This window comes from Schistocerca nitens, chromosome 6 (genome assembly GCF_023898315.1).
Source record: "Schistocerca nitens isolate TAMUIC-IGC-003100 chromosome 6, iqSchNite1.1, whole genome shotgun sequence".
NCBI lineage: Eukaryota > Metazoa > Arthropoda > Insecta > Orthoptera > Acrididae > Schistocerca > Schistocerca nitens.
In genome coordinates, this window is record NC_064619.1 from 655,307,330 (window position 1) to 655,323,908 (window position 16,579).

General features: G+C 37.9%; 1 protein-coding gene across 1 annotated transcript in view; it reads right to left on the minus strand.

Annotated features, from left to right (window-relative positions):
- Positions 1-1,674: 1,674 nt before the first annotated feature.
- LOC126263555 (breast cancer anti-estrogen resistance protein 3 homolog) overlaps positions 1,675-16,579 on the minus strand; it is a 1,210,178-nt gene continuing 1,195,273 nt past the window's right edge. Inside the window, exon 17 of the mRNA XM_049960647.1 lies at positions 1,675-7,250. Within this exon, the coding sequence (XP_049816604.1) occupies positions 6,946-7,250 (305 nt within the window). The 3' untranslated portion in view covers positions 1,675-6,945. The remainder of the gene's footprint in view (positions 7,251-16,579) is intronic.

Genomic DNA, 16,579 nt, shown 5'->3' on the forward strand with positions numbered 1-16,579 from the left:
GGGTGATCCCCCCCCCCCCCTCAAAAAAAAGTGTCATGTAATATTTTGTGTAATATCTTGGATAGACACCTTTTATTAACCTGACACATGCCACATCATTACGAAGTGTCGTATCCATGATCTATGGAACAAGTACTAATCTAATCTAACCTATACTCTTTCCACATTCCGGAGATGGGATTTATGGAACATAATGTGCCAATGAATGAATAAATGAATAAACAAACAAATGAATGAGTAAAATGCAGGCCATAAATAAATGTACTTATAAGTTTTCTAATCATGCACCATTGCCACATCAGCAAACTAATAACTAATAGATATAAATACACAGATAATGTTAATGTACAAGTGGATAATTAAAGGATTGCTTTTAAAGAGAAAGAATCCAATTGCAAGATTAGTCTCTCGCATCATTTAAATATTTAGTGGTAACACTTGATGTGAAGTAGTAGGAGATGTAAATACATGAAGGGAAATATATACAATAATCCAGAGTGCTAATCCAGTTCTTATCAAGAAGATATGATTGGAGGTGGGGATTTGGGGTTTTTATTGGGGCAGGGGGGGAGGGGGGGACAGAGAGAGAGAGAGAGAGTTCTCCTGCTGGATGATAACAGGTGATCAAAGTTCACGTGGAAGTGTAGCAGAGATGCTTGACCATCTTCCATAGCAATCTGTGGGTGAAAAGTATCAACATTTGTTAGTCCAATTAACCTGCAGATCCAATTGCAAGATTAGTCTCTCGCATCATTTAAATATTTAGTGGTAACACTTGATGTGAAGTAGTAGGAGATGTAAATACATGAAGGGAAATATATACAATAATCCAGAGTGCTAATCCAGTTCTTATCAAGAAGATATGATTGGAGGTGGGGACTTGGGGTTTTTATTGGGGCAGGGGGGGGGGGGGGGGGACAGAGAGAGAGAGAGAGTTCTCCTGCTGGATGATAACAGGTGATCAAAGTTCACGTGGAAGTGTAGCAGAGATGCTCGACCATCTTCCATAGCAATCTGTGGGTGAAAAGTATCAACATTTGTTAGTCCAATTAACCTGCAGATACCAGGTCACTTTGTGAATGAGTTACTTAATTCAGATTTCACAATAATTAAAAGTAATACATGCTCTATGAGCACCCCATTGTAAAGATAATGTGCAACCCAGCCTTCCAATAATATTTGGTGCAAGTCAGTTTCACAGTTTCATAGATAATGTTCCGTATCAGTTCTAAAAAATATGGTCCAGTCAACCTAACTCTCCCCTACATTCTTGCTACATTTACAAAATTTGCATAATAGATTTTCCTCACATTATTGCCCATCAGTTATCCAAATAGCTGTTAAAGTCTAACCTACACACAACTATCACTGACAGTTCCATTTTTCAAGCAAACCAACTTCAACAAAAGAGATTGCTGGGGGAAAAGTATTTTCTGAATACCACTAGAATCATAAGTTTTTAAAATTTGTGTTACTGTGCAAAAAGAATAAATTTTTCATTGTGCTTTTGCAACAGTTAAATATGCTCATAAGCAGTAAAAGTATCAGTATAATGACACAGGCCTTTTTGAAAATTATCTGTTACAATACATTTAAATGGCTTAGAATAAAGTGTCAAATGTTTTATATCAATGAGAAACTTTTAGGATGAAAGAAGCAACTAAACAATGGAAGTGTTGTAAATTATATTTAATATTCTCTTGTAAAATTACTACACAAAACATAGAGTATAATACACAAGTGGAGGTAATTATATACAACAAAACATACATCTCACAAATAGAAAATATTCATTTGCTTTACACAAGTCACCTGGACATTTCTGCAAAAGTACCACAATTTCAATGTCCAGCAGACTTCTCAAGGGAGACTTTGTAACATATATGCCAATTGTCATTGCTACAGTAGACATTAAAAATATTATGTGCCATAACTTTTCAGTTTACATCGTATGTACACATATAACAAAGCAGTCTTTATGTTGAGTAGTTCTAAATATATGCCATTTTTAATACAACGTATACATCCAAAGATATTATGCCACTGTTTTAAATGGGAACAGATATTTACTCCGACCAGGAACTTAAACAGAGATAAAAAGCATAGCAATAACTGCTTTACCAAAATAGCACATCTGCGACCAAGCACATGTTTCACAATAAATAATCTTCTTCTAACATTCAACTAATAGTGCTGCATTCTGTTCAGATAAACACATTTACTTATTGAGCAATGCAAGTAACAAAAGTTGCTTGTACAATTGAAGAGACACATAAGTATATTATTTCATTAGTCACAATCACATACATACTTAATTATCTGAGAATACAGACTATTGTCTTTCAATTATGTCAATAAAAAGGTTCATGTACAAAATTCTCTTTTTCTTTAGACACATGGTAACTAAAGCTGCTACTCTGAGGTACATTTTAATTTATGGTGTTGCAAAAATTACAGCTACAACATTTTTATACAGCATTAACTTTCTGAACATTAATTTCATTTCATTTTGGACATCACCTGTACATCACCTCTGTTATGACTAACTACTTACTTAGACAGCCATGACTTATCTATAGAAGGTTTAGAGAATATTGGTGTTCTCTTCAAGAAAGTCCAAAAAACCTATTTTTTTAAGCATTATTTTTTCATATGCATCATTATTATAACACAGATATAGAAATCTCATAAATTGAGACAGGCTATGTGGTTCATGAAATAATATGAAATCGTATTATAAGGTTTGATTATAAAGATTAAGTCTCTCTGTCTAAACTAACTGTATGCTCCACAGTTAATCCTAGATAGCCATACAGGCTCACATGAAACTTTTTTTGGTGTTGAATGGTCCCTTTTTAAGGTTTCTCATTTATCAATGACCTAATTAAGACTTTTGTCATAATATATTATGCAGAAACACAAACATTACATGAATGTAATTCCCATTACAATGTTTACATCAATTCATAACTCTTCTATATTACCTCATTATGTTTTCTTGCAGAAAAACTAAAAAATACTGTCAGTTTACTTGCAAAGGCATATTTTAATACACTTTGCCATTTATAATACAGTAATAGTATGTGTATAAGTTTTGGGCAGAAAGCTATTCACAGTGATTTATCATCTCCAGCCATGTTGTCATGACATACTGTGAACTGAATTACATTCTAGAAGTGTGTGGTTTCTCATGCTTATTTACCAAAAGAGAAATATTTCTACAGTTCTTTCAGTAACAGGGAAATATGTATGAAAACTCGACATATAATTAAAAGTTACCACAAATGCCAGAGAAACTGATGCTATGAAGATAGATATGAAAATATGTTCCAGTTCATTTCTTTTTTTTCACATTTTATTCTGATATTAGGAGTAAGGGTATGTTCAGTTCCAGGAGCTTTACACAGAGTACATAATTGCCATCTGTTACTTTAGTTACAAATTTGTATGTCTCTGTCACAACCTTATATGTAAGTTTTCAGTACTACTTACACAGATACAGATACAGTGTTAAATTTGCAATAAGAACCAATTTTGCACCTTATGCCCACACACAAAAAATTATGAAATAGACATTTAATAAAACGATTAAACAAGGGAAGAAGACTTCATCTGTTGTACTGTATCTTACTAATTTGCTTATGTTCAAGTTGGTTCTGAATTGGGAAGAGAAATGTTTCCAGAATGTATCCAGGACTGACAAGCTGTGGTTGTGTAATTTTGAGATGCAAAGCTGGTGTCACTTAATTATAAAAATATATAACATTTCGGTGAATATGGTAATATTGGTCTACAACCAAAAAAGTTTCAGCAGTTTACTGAAGTTTTTGCTCAATAACAGTGTTCACTGTTGATCAAACAAAAACACAGATGTGCTTTATTGCCTGCTTCTGAAAATACCTTCACTTGAGAGCAAGACTTGCTGAAAAGTTAATTTTCTAAAATACATTCTGATGCATCACTCATATTCTGCGGGCAACATAAGAGTACAACTGTGTGAAGAATAGTACATAAATAAAAAAGTTTTTGCTCATCTATGTTCATGAAACTGTTCATTTATAATGGCTATGGAAGTACAAGTTGCGTATGGATGACTGGAGACGCATCATTCAGTAAAGCAAATCACAACAAAGAATCCTGCCATACGTGAACTTGTTTACGGAACCTCTTTTACACAACTAACAAAGGAACTTTGCTAATCCTAATGATGATGTATGTTCTTTCCTTCATAATGAAAATTTCACTATTTCTCGGACCAATTCTGTAGCTGTTCTGAGTAAAGAACAGGCCCAAAATATAAACCAATGAAAAACTATTGCATTATCTCAAACAACTCATAAAATTTCAGACAGTGTGCACATAATACAGGAACGAACAACTTTTTGTTGTACGAGAGCACACACACTTACGTTTCATACTTTTACAATACTGTCTAGTCCATGCTTAACACACCTATTATCCACCAGGCTACGTATTATTCAACACCAGGTACATTCAGATCACAGGGGACCAGACTTTCAGGCAGTAGGCTTAATTTAGATGAGAAGTCATTTCAATTTCGGAAGACACAAATGGTTAAGTCTTAAAAACTTTTTAATATGTTATGGAATAACAGAGTCAACACAAATGCAAAAATAATGAAACTGTTATCGAACCCTTTCCAGAAAATGACTGTGGTATGTACTTGAATTCTCTGTTACTTGGTTCACGTTTTGGATGAAACATCTGTCTTCCACCATAAATGAAATATTTTATTCAATAATTTTGGGCTTCTGTGTAAAAGACTATATAGTTCTACAGTGAGGTCTTGGGGACCACATACAGGTAGCTGACCACTGAGTCATCCTTAGCCAACAGCGACACTGGATATCATTATGGAACTGCATGTAGTTACCATACCATTTTTCTAGGTTTTAAAGTCAGCTTTCCCCTATTGGAATAACTACTTTTAGCAGATTGTTATCAACAGAAGCAGTTGGGAAAGCAACACAATCTGATCTGAACTAACATACCCAATATAAAACAAATGAATGAAGAGCCTTTGTATTATTAGAACATAACACAAAAGTATAAAAGGAAATTTCATAAGCAGGAATATCCCACCTTGTGTTCGAGCAAGAGACTTAAATCCCACAAAATTTCATCAAACAATTTGAAGCACCTTAAATAACACAAGGAAGACAATTTTCTGTTAATTACATACAGTTATCACATACTGGAAATTACTTACAGTCATGAATGGTCACTCATTCAGTGCTTAAGTTAGGGTAGATGCTGTAACTATTGGGCATTACTTTACTGCTTTCTGTAAAGACCTAGCCAGTCATTAACTAGTATGTCAAGAAACTTGTTTAATCAAAATGGTGCAACCAGGAAATTATAAATAATTGTTTTATTTACATATTCACTTGCTACATGAAAAAGATTAACAAATATGAAACCGATATTAAGAAATTCCACCTGTCAAAGGAAATATTACCACAGTAAGCACCACTTCTTTGTGCCATATCATCAATCAGTAAAATATATGTACTTAATCCAATTGTATTGTAATATTATGTGATTAGTTTCACCATAATCAGTTGTAGTGTATTGCATTACACACATACACTAACTCTCTCTCTCTCTCTCTCTCTCTGAGTGTGTGTGTGTGTGAGAGAGAGAGAGAGAGAGAGAGAGAGAGAGAGAGAGAAAGTACTGACTCAAGTCCACATTTGAAATATAATACATTTGCACAGGAGGAAAAAATGTATCTGGCTCTAAGGAAAATACTCTTACAACATCCATGAGAAAATATACAGGAAAGTGTATTGAAAATTTATTTAAATTAATATGTTCATGTTTTCCAATTATTCATATGCATTATATTCTATATTGTTTCCCCACAACATAAAACCACAGTTGTTAGTTAACTGTCTCAAACTTGATGTAAGAAATTACACAAAAAAGGTGAGAGGGAGCACAAACTTCATTGCTCGTTTGTTTGATGGCAAGAACATATTATCAAGTTTTAAACTACAGCATCTATTATAAATCTAAAGAGCACCACTAGTAAAGCAAGTAAAGTGAACCTGAAGACAGATTAAGTATTTTTATAGTATTTCTAGTTCCAGCTGTTTCAGACATTAAATTCTTTGTGTACACACTTAATAAACACTGTTATGATTGTGTAATTAACAGAGATTTGTTTGTCTCTATGTAATCATTTCACAAGCTCCTGGAGATATATTGGTTACACTGTCCTCTAGCTGTGCTAAGGCAGCACTTTAAAGAACTACCTGGACCTGTTCCATGTATGGCACACGTGTATGAAAAATTTGAACCAAATTGAAACACCTAATGCATGGTAATCTTTCACATATCATTTCACTATATAATCTAATGCATTTCATTTGATAACTTAAGGAGGGAAAATCCACAATGCCATGTCTCTGAAAAAAATATGACAGAAGTACGTTTTCTTTTATCCAAATATTAGGAAAAAATTACAAGTTTGTACCTATCCCCATGACGTGACAATGAATAATCAATGTACATGCTAAAACAACTGTCTTGATATTTGCAAGTACCATAGTTTCTTTTAATTTTTTTTGGACACAAGGCTATGATGTGTTGCTTAATGGCAGTGTTCAGTGGTGTGTTCAGATTAGTCACCTTATCTGCAGCAGTAGTTTGAAATAAATCTTAAGCTCTCTTCATCTTAACATAACATGACACCATGTGAAATGGTCAGAATGAAGACATCATTTCTTGCATTATCACCATGCCCTTTCTTCTAAACCTCACACTGCCTTTCAGTGACCTGGAAACAAGAGTTGCTCACCATATCTTCTCCTGCAGCAAAAACATTGTTGATTTGTATCAGCATTTATACCATCCAACAATTAAGACTCATTGGTCAGCACTAAGTGCCAAATCAGCCAATTAAACATAATTATCCTCCACTCATGCTGGTGGCTCGCACTTGTCTGACATTACTGCGAGCACCTGTTCAAACTTTGCACGGCGCTCGTCCGCAGCAACAGAGGCACCACGGCTTCCCCATAGGAACTTCAGGTGGAATTCTGTGCGAAACATGTCAGTCAGAAGTTCATCCTGTTTTGCAGCACTGCCAAGTGCAATTTCAGCATTACGTCTAAACATAGGCACAGATTCTGCAAATTTGCGTGCAGCTTCCATGTGTGCCAGAAGTGTGCCGAGTCCGAGGTCAGCAGTTGATGTCTCCCAGCTCAGGCTTCCTGGTGCAGGGCCTGCATACATATATATGTAAAGAACTTAGTTCATCCATTAACAACATCTGTTAACGATGAAGCACATGGTAACACAATAATAAAGGTAAATTCTACTGACATGCAAATAGGCAGAAAGGATACTATTTGGTTATTATTAAGTATTAAAAAACTAAAGTAAGTCTCAAATTTGTGGGCTTCATTTCTTGATCTTTAGTTACAGTTATAACTACATACTTTATATCATGAATTGAACCCAACAGCACATGGTAACAATATTAGAGAGAAAAACACCTCCTTTATTTCTGCAAAATATTATTTACTAACAAACCCAGGAATGCTTCACATCTACTAAATATGTATGGGAACTGGATAAATGTTCTAATCTCCTTTCCCCCCATCCCTCTGTTCCTCTCTTCCTCCCCCATTCTCTGTCCATATTCTCCTCCTCCTCCCTTTCTGTAACATCACCTCCTCTCCCCCTCTTCTCCCCCCGCCCTCCTCCCGCTGACCATGAGCCTTGCAGTTGAAGTTGTTTAAAATGAATAGGTAAATCAATTGGGATCATTGATATATAGTTATGAGAGAGATCTCTCCAGCTGTTGGATTTGTGAGGATAGTATCTTCAGTGACAGTACCAGTCTGCAAATGAGGATTACATAATTCAGACAATCAGTTCTGTAGTAGTATTCTATTCATAAGCCAATACACCATAAATACAACTTTCCTGTCTCCTGTGAAAACTGACTGTATGGAAGAAAACAAAACAGCACAATATTGTGTGTACAATCTCTATTTGCAATTATATATAAGAAGAAAAGAATATACATATGAGAAACAATTTGTCTAATTGTTTACATGCTGAGAAGGAAAGTGAAACCGCATATTTCAAAAGTGTAGCACAGCATTTTCTTTCTTTCAATCCATTTTAACTGAAGATTTGTACATGGCTGTTTAAAAAATAGACAGCCTATGTCTGTCTGACTGTTTATTAGAACATCATGTAAAGATTTGAAGTAAATAGACCAAGAACTTTTTGAGGCTGCTAACCATGGCCAGTCATCAGCCACTGCCAAAATTACCCATGAACATCATAACTGTAACTGTTGAAGTAATATGGAAATTCAGGTCTGAAGAAGTTGGAAACTGTGTACATAATTCCAAAGTATTTGAATTGAATCTGAACTATGGATCATTGTCATCATTGAGATGGATTTTCAGAAAATCTCGAAGTTGAAAAATGTTGTTACTAATTGGTGTTTCAATGATGAACAAAATTCAATGGAAAAATTGTTCCCAGTTACATATCCATATTATACCCAGAAGGTCATGATGTAATTCATAAAGAAATTATGGGTAATACAAATCAAAGAAATGTTGTCTCCATTAATTCATAATGTACAACTAATATGAATAATTAGTGGGCTCAAGAACACTGTAATATGGGAAATGTAAGAAAGAAATTTAATGGTAGCTAAACCATATGACATGCAGTACATTACTACACGTTTACATTACCTTCAGTCAGCCTTTCCTGCTAAAGGATGTTATACATGAAAGATTCTGGTTTATTTCCATTCTATAATAAAAGTTACAGTGCAAAAATCTGAATGTGAATACTGTCCAGCAACCTACAATTTAAAATGCCAAATAGTAGACAGATATCTTGGTATGTTATTGTAAGAGGAAAGACATAACGATGGGTTTTTGAAAGGTATGCATCTATGTCATTTCTCTAACAGTACAAAGTTGCACCTGCGCAGATATGTAAAAGTTCTGATCTGCTTGGATTAAAATGTGTGTAAGGCAGGGATGCAGTCTTTCACCTATATTGTTTAATCTATATACCAAAAAGTAATGACTAAAATAAAATAAAGGTTCAAGAGTGAGATCAAAATTCACAGTGAAAGAATGTCAATGAAAGAGAAGAAGAATTACAGGAACTGTTAAATGGAATGAGTAGTCTAATGAGTACAGATTATGGAATGAGAGGTAACTGAAGAAAGATGGAAATACAAAATTGTTAAGGTTTCGTGGCCATTTGTTGACAAATTTCCTGTTGGCTTCTGTCTCAGGGTCTTCATCCGATGTTTGTTTGATGATTTTTATGATGTTTCAGCAGCACAAGTGGCTGGCATTGTTAAAGCTTCATTCTCCACTGCTGATGGTGGACTGTAGTTGAGCTCGTGGCTGCAGATTATATGTACCTGGTGTGCCAACATCTGTGGGCTTTTCTGTGGTCACTTCCACTGTGGTTCTCATTTTGCTATCTCCATTGGTCATTCACTGCAACACGGGAGTCCAAGATCCATTCACATTGAGGCTTTTTTTCTTTATTGTTGAAGTCGTCGTCATGTCTATGTATTTCTATAGCTTCCCTGAAGAAGCAGGTCTGATAGCTCGTGTCGACTGCAAGAGCTTCCTTGTTGGCAAATTTTACACAGTGTGTGCTTCGCCATGGCCAGTTTTGCCACCTGTCCCAACCTGCATTGCCACTTATGTTCAGTTATCACAATGTTGACAGATCGTCCAGTCATTCCAACAGAGACTTTTCCACATGTACGGGACATGCAATATATTCCGAACATTGCAAGTGGGTCCCTTTTTTCCTTGGCTGATCTGAGACACACTTGGATATCCTTTGTCAGTTTATAAATAGTTTGTACACCATGTTTTCACAATATACAGCCAGTTCTACCCATCACTCTGAGGATGAATGGAAAAAAGGCCATACCCAACAATTGTTTTTCCAATGTGCACTTTGCTGAGTGTTTGATTCTCTGACACTTCTTATGTACCTGGTGGAGTACTCATTGCTCCTCAGAACCCCTGCAATCACAGTATCATACATCACATTACTTATTTGCCTAGACAATGCATTTAAGTTTGAATTTGACCTATTTCAACTGCAGCCTATGTCAGTTGTCACAATTATTTAAATAATAAAGTCTATGCTTTACCAAACAATACTTCGAAGTCTGAAAAGTTGCATCAACAATGAACAATGCTTTATTGAAACAAGACAATACTAACTGCATCCTTGACCCAACAGCAATTGCTTGATCCAACAACAGTTATTTGCAGAAAATATACAACAGTTGTCAATGGTCGACGGTCAACATTTGTTGTTTGTTGTATGAATATGAGTAACATCAAAGTAATAATGTCTTTGTCACCTCTTATGCGAGTTAAACGGCTATATCATTACCCAGAAAGATGAGAAAAGATATATCTTTAGCTGGCACATGTTAATAACAGTTCGTTCTGGACGAAATGCATAACTTACATATTGTTACAACTGTCAGGAATTTTTCCGAAATTATTATGACAAGAAACTGTAGACTAAAAAAGAAATAGGCAAATATGATTAGACTGGCCTCATGATTCGATGATACTGACTTTGTCTAAAGGAGCAATTTACTAGGATGGGTAGTGAGGTAAGGAGGTAGCATGAGGGGGGTAGGAGGAGGGACACCAGGATATTGGTGGAAGAAGGTGCTAGTGCTGTGTGGAAGAATGTGCAAGACTTGGTTGAAACGGGGTAGGGCTGTTAGGTGCAGGGTCAGGAGACAGTGCTGTGGGGGAATGAGAGAAATATAGAAGGGGAGAGGACTTCTGGGTGTGTTGACGGGATAGAAGATCTGTTTCGTACTGGAATGGCAGAAGGGAAGGGGATGGGGATGATTAGGTGTGAGACATGGCCTAGAAAAGGTTTAGGCCACAGTGTTACAGGAACGAAGGATGAGGGAGAGTTTCCACCTGTGCAGTTCAGAAAAGTTGCTGTTGGTACCAAGAATCCAAATGGCACAGGCTGTGAAGCAGTCCTAAAAGTGAGGCACATTGTGTTGGGTGCCATGTTCAGCAAATGGGTGGTTCAGCTGTCTCTTGGCCACATTCATGTCGGTAGATAGCTTTTTAGTTGTCATTTCCACGCAGAAAACAGCACAGTGTTCGTGGTTTAGTTGTTACATCACATGGCTGCTTTCGCAGGTGGTTGTGCCTCTGATAGGATAAGAGATGCCTGTGGCAGGACTGAAGTAGGTGATAGTGGAAGTGACAGTGTATGGGACAGATCTTGCATCTAAGTCTATTGCAGAGACGTGAGTCATGTAGCAAGGGGTTGGAAGAAGGAGTGGAGTAGGGACAGACAAGTATATTTTGTATACTCAGTGGGCTATGGAATACCACTGTGGGAGTGGTGGGGAGGATATTCCTCAGTTCAAGACATGATAAATGGTAGCAGAAGCTCTGGCAGAGAATGTGGCTTAGATGCTCCAGTCTTGGAAGGCATTGACCCGTGAGAGGAGTGCTACTTTGTGGCTGCATCTGTAGTGACGAGTGATCATTCTCCAAATATGCCAATGGTCCCGTGGAGACCTTCACTGGCTGAAACTATCCTCCCAACCTTGTCCAGAAATAGATCTCCCACATTCTGTCTTTCCAGTCACCTCTCACATCCAAAATGCCTACTGTCGAGCCACAAAGGAGATTGCCCTCTTGACTTGGTAACACATAGGACTGGAGCACGTAACCCACATTCATCGACAGGATTTCACCTATCTTTTGACCTATCTGTCATCATGTACTGAAATGAGGAATATCCTTACCATCCTTCAGTGGTATTCCTGCCACCCACCAAACCTATGCAGTATCCTTGTTTGTATCTAATCCAACACTGCTCCCAAACCCTTTCCCCATATCCCTACAATAAACCTAGATGCAAGAGTTGCCCCATACATCGCCCCACTACCACCTATTCCATTTCTGTCACTGCCATCTTCTACCCCATCAAAGGCATGACCATGTGTGGAAGCAGCCATATGATTTTACCACCTGAGCTGCAACCACTGTTCTGATATCTACATGGGTACGACCGCTAACAAGCTGTCTATCTGCCATCAAACTGTGGCCATGACACAGCTGGATCACCCATTTGTTGAAAATACCACCCAACATGATGTGCTTTGTCTTTAATGACTGATCTGCAGCCCATGCCATCTGAATCCTTGTTACCAACATCAGCTTTTCTGAACTGTGCAGTTGGGAACTCTCGCTACAACATATCCGTCATTACTGTAGCCCCACGGCTTAAGCATTTGGTAGTTTCTGTCTCCCGGCTAACCATCCCCTTCCCTTCTTCCACTCCAGTATTATACAGGCCTTTTATCCTGCCAACATACTTACAAGTCCTTTCCCCTTCTATACTCCCCCCAACCCCAGCACAGTCTCCTCACACTACACCTAACAGCCCTATCTTCTCCCAACCAAATTCCTGCACACACTGCCAGGCAGCACTAGCATCTTTACCCAATTGTATCCTGGTGTCCCTCCTCTTCGTCACCTCATGCCTCCTCCTTACTCTAGCACTCATCCCCACCACTTGGTCACAGTTGAGCTTCAACACCCTGAGACAGTGGCCATGTGTGGTGAGCTGTGCTTGTGTGAACGTGTGTGTATGTGTTTTCTACTGTCAAAGATGGACTTTGTCCAAAAGCTTTAATATTTTAGCAGTCTTCGTCATTGTGCCTATCTACAGTCAGTTTACTGTTGTTGGCAGTTAGTCAGGTGGCACCGAGTCTGGCACCTGCTGTGAGTGAAAATTTGTGCTCATACTCATGGTGTACCTTCTTTCAACATCAATCGTAAATGAATAAGGATGACACTTTGGCTGTTGTCCACTTTGATGATCTGTCTGAACTATATAAAGAAGGATGTCTGTGTTGTGCTGTCACAGAGTTGCTGGAGTATCAACAATCTGCAATTTTCAATAGTTCTGTATTTATTGGCATCCTGCATTGTGTTAGCTGAACCACCATTCGCACACTTCCGTAGTACTGGAAGAAGTTTTCAATTATCCTAGTTCTGAATAAGAAATGAATGATTTACTTTCAGATCCAAATTTAGTTGCAGCTGAATGGTCAGGTTAAATAATAAAGAAAAGACGTAGAAAACTAATAAATTGCGAGAGAGAATTGCTGGGCAACACTGCCAACTGACTCATATAAAAGTGAAAGTTACACATCTAGCTTTTGGCACTAAAAGAGCAGACAGATAGATTGGGAAAGGTTAAAAAGTAAGGGCAAACCACTCATACCCCAGTATTAGAGGTACCCGCCATAAGTCAAGGGTAGACGACAATGAAAGGGCAGGTGTCAGAAAGTACGTCACAGATGCTACATTGGTCAGCACTGAGCCAGCATCAGTTCAAAGACAAGGGCAGAATGAGAAATAAAGATAAATTAGAGGGAACAGAAATGAATAATTCAATTAGTAATTAGGAAGAAACAGTAATTATTTGTATATTAAGTACAATAAAAAAAGAGGGAGGGGGGAGCAGTAAGTCATGGAGATATGTTCAAGATGCAAAGAAGTGTTGGAGGGCAAGTTCCCATCTCTGCAGAATAAACTTCTTGGTGGTGTCGAACATACCATGTGTAATACCAGTTGTACAAGACTTGTTTCTAAATACAAACACGATTCAGTAAAATAAGTCATATGTTTCAGTAAAATAAGTCATATGTCTGTTATTCTGTATACATAATAATAAGATAAGGAGTGTACAAATGAAAAGGTATGAAGTGTTGTAACAATCAAACCGGTTGAAATTTGTCACTTTGGGACAACATAATGAGTCATCTAAAGATATGAATGTAGTGTCTGGGGTGGTTGTGGAGATGTGTCATCACCTCCCCCTAAAAACTATTCGCTGTGCCTTTAGCAGGCACGATGATCACCATCATATTTGACACTAGAGGTCTGATACGCATTGAATTCCTCAGGTGTGGAAAAATCATCGACAGTGAAGTGTACTGTGACACACAGCCTAGGTAAGTCCAACAAGAGCAAATGGTCTGGCCTGCACACTGAAGGAATGATTCTGTACCACGATAACGCATATCCATACATTTTCCAGGTCACACAGAAGCTAACTGCCAAGTTCACGTGGGAGCAGCTTGAGCATCTGCCCTGCATCCTGGACATGTCACCCTGTGTCTTCCACGAAAATGGCGTGTGACGAGGGCCTCCCGTCGGGTAGAACGCTTGCCTGGTGCAAGTCTTTCGATCTGACACCACTTCAGCGACTTGCGCGTTGATGGGGATGAAATGATGATGATTAGGACAACACAACACCCAGTCCCTGAGCGGAGAAAATCTCCGACCCAGCCGGGAATCGACCCCGGGCCCTTAGGATTGACAGTCCGTCGCGCTGACCACTCAGCTACCGGGGGCAGACTGTGTCTTCCATGTGTTTGGTTCAGTAAAAAAACACCTCAGAGGGAAGTGTTTCAACGTGTACGATGAATTGAAGGACACAGTGAAGAACTGGCTCTTGTCACAACTATAGGAATTCTGGAAATGGGTATCCTTCAGCTCATGAAACAGTGGGATAGTTGTCCTCAGGCCTCTAGTGATTACTTTTGAATAAAGACTTCAATTATACCCATAGTGTTGTTTTGTACCTTTTACTGCATTTACTGAAGAAATATGATTTTTGAAAAATGAGCTAAAATTGGCAGTCCAGCTGCCTCTATTCTGGCTGCTTGAAGGACAGTCTTGTATTAATGACTTCCTTTTTGTCTTGATGAAATTTCCTTGGCAGTCAGAAACATCATTTTACAAAAGTCTTTTATTCCAATGTCATACTTCTCTCTTCCTTTTTATGGAAGGAAAATGATTTAATTATCATGTTTCATTCTTAAATAGCACTTTCTAACATTCTTCTCCTGTCCAATTTTCTATCATTTTTGTTACAAATGTATTGAATGATGCAAAATATTTTTGGCAACTTCAAAAATATTTCATCAAACAAGTTTTTTGCATTACTGTGCATTCTGCAGTTATTAAGCTTTGTATTACTAATTAACAAAACCATTTATTCCTATTACTAGAAGTAGTTTGGAGCTCGAACAGTACTGATGCTACATTTCCGAGCTCTAATGATTGAGTACATTATTGGATATCGAATCTACCTCAGTGAATAAACGTACCTAAGAAAAAGTTTTAATATCTGACTTGGGGTAACTTTCTATGCTGCAGAAAATGTTCCAAATTTCATTGAAGTTGGTTACAAAGTTGTTTACTCTCAGTTTTCATGTATTTCTTGAGTAAATTGTTAAGATATTTTGAAAGAAACTGTGCAAATTGGTGGCTGTTGCATATAGAGGGCTGGTGCATGGACACTATTAACATAATTGTGATGAAAGACATGATAAATCTCCATGGACACCTAATTTTAATAAATATACAATATTTAGCTCCAAATGCATTAAAAATAGCCAAGTCACAAGTTGTTGCTTTTCCTACAAAGCACCACTGATAACCCCCCCCCCCCCCCCAGAAAATATATATGCATATAATAGGGAAACATTCCACGCGGGAAAAATATATTTAAAAACAAAGATAATGTGACTTACCATACGAAAGCGCTGGCAGGTCGATAGAAACACAAACAGACACATACATACACACAAAATTCTAGCTTTCGCAACCAATGGTTGCTTTGTCAGGAAAGAGGGAAGGAGAGGGAAAGACGAAAGGATGTGGGTTTTAAGGGAGAGGGTAAGGAGTCATTCCAATCCCGGGAGCGGAAAGACTTACCTTAGGGGGAAAAAAGGACAGGTATACACTCGCACACACACATATCCATCCGCACATACACAGACACAAGCAGACATTTGTAAAGGCAAAGAGTTTGGGCAGAGATGTCAGTCGAGGTGGAAGTGAAGAGGCAAAGATGTTGTTGAAAGACAGGTGAGGTATGAGCGGCGGCAACTTGAAATTAGCGGAGGTTGAGGCCTGGCGGATAACGAGAAGTTGCCGCCGCTCATACCTCACCTGTCTTTCAACAACATCTTTGCCTCTTCACTTCCGCCTCGACTGACATCTCTGCCCAAACTCTTTGCCTTTACAAATGTCTGCTTGTGTCTGTGTATGTGTGGATGGATATGTGTGTGTGTGCGAGTGTATACCTGCCCTTTTTTCCCCCTAAGGTAAGTCTTTCTGCTCCCGGGATTGGAATGACTCCTTACCCTCTCCCTTAAAACCCACATCCTTTCGTCTTTCCCTCTCCTTCCCTCTTTCCTGACGAAGCAACCATTGGTTGCGAAAGCTAGAATTTTGTGTGTATGTATGTGTCTGTTTGTGTTTCTATCGACCTGCCAGCGCTTTCGTATGGTAAGTCACATCATCTTTGTTTTTAAATATATATATATATATATATATATATTCATGTCTGCTTGTGTCTGTATATGTGTGGATGGATATGTGTGTGTGTGTGCGAGTGTACACCCGTCCTTTTTTCCCCCTAAGGTAAGTCTTTCCGCTCCCGGGATTGGAATGACTCCTTACCC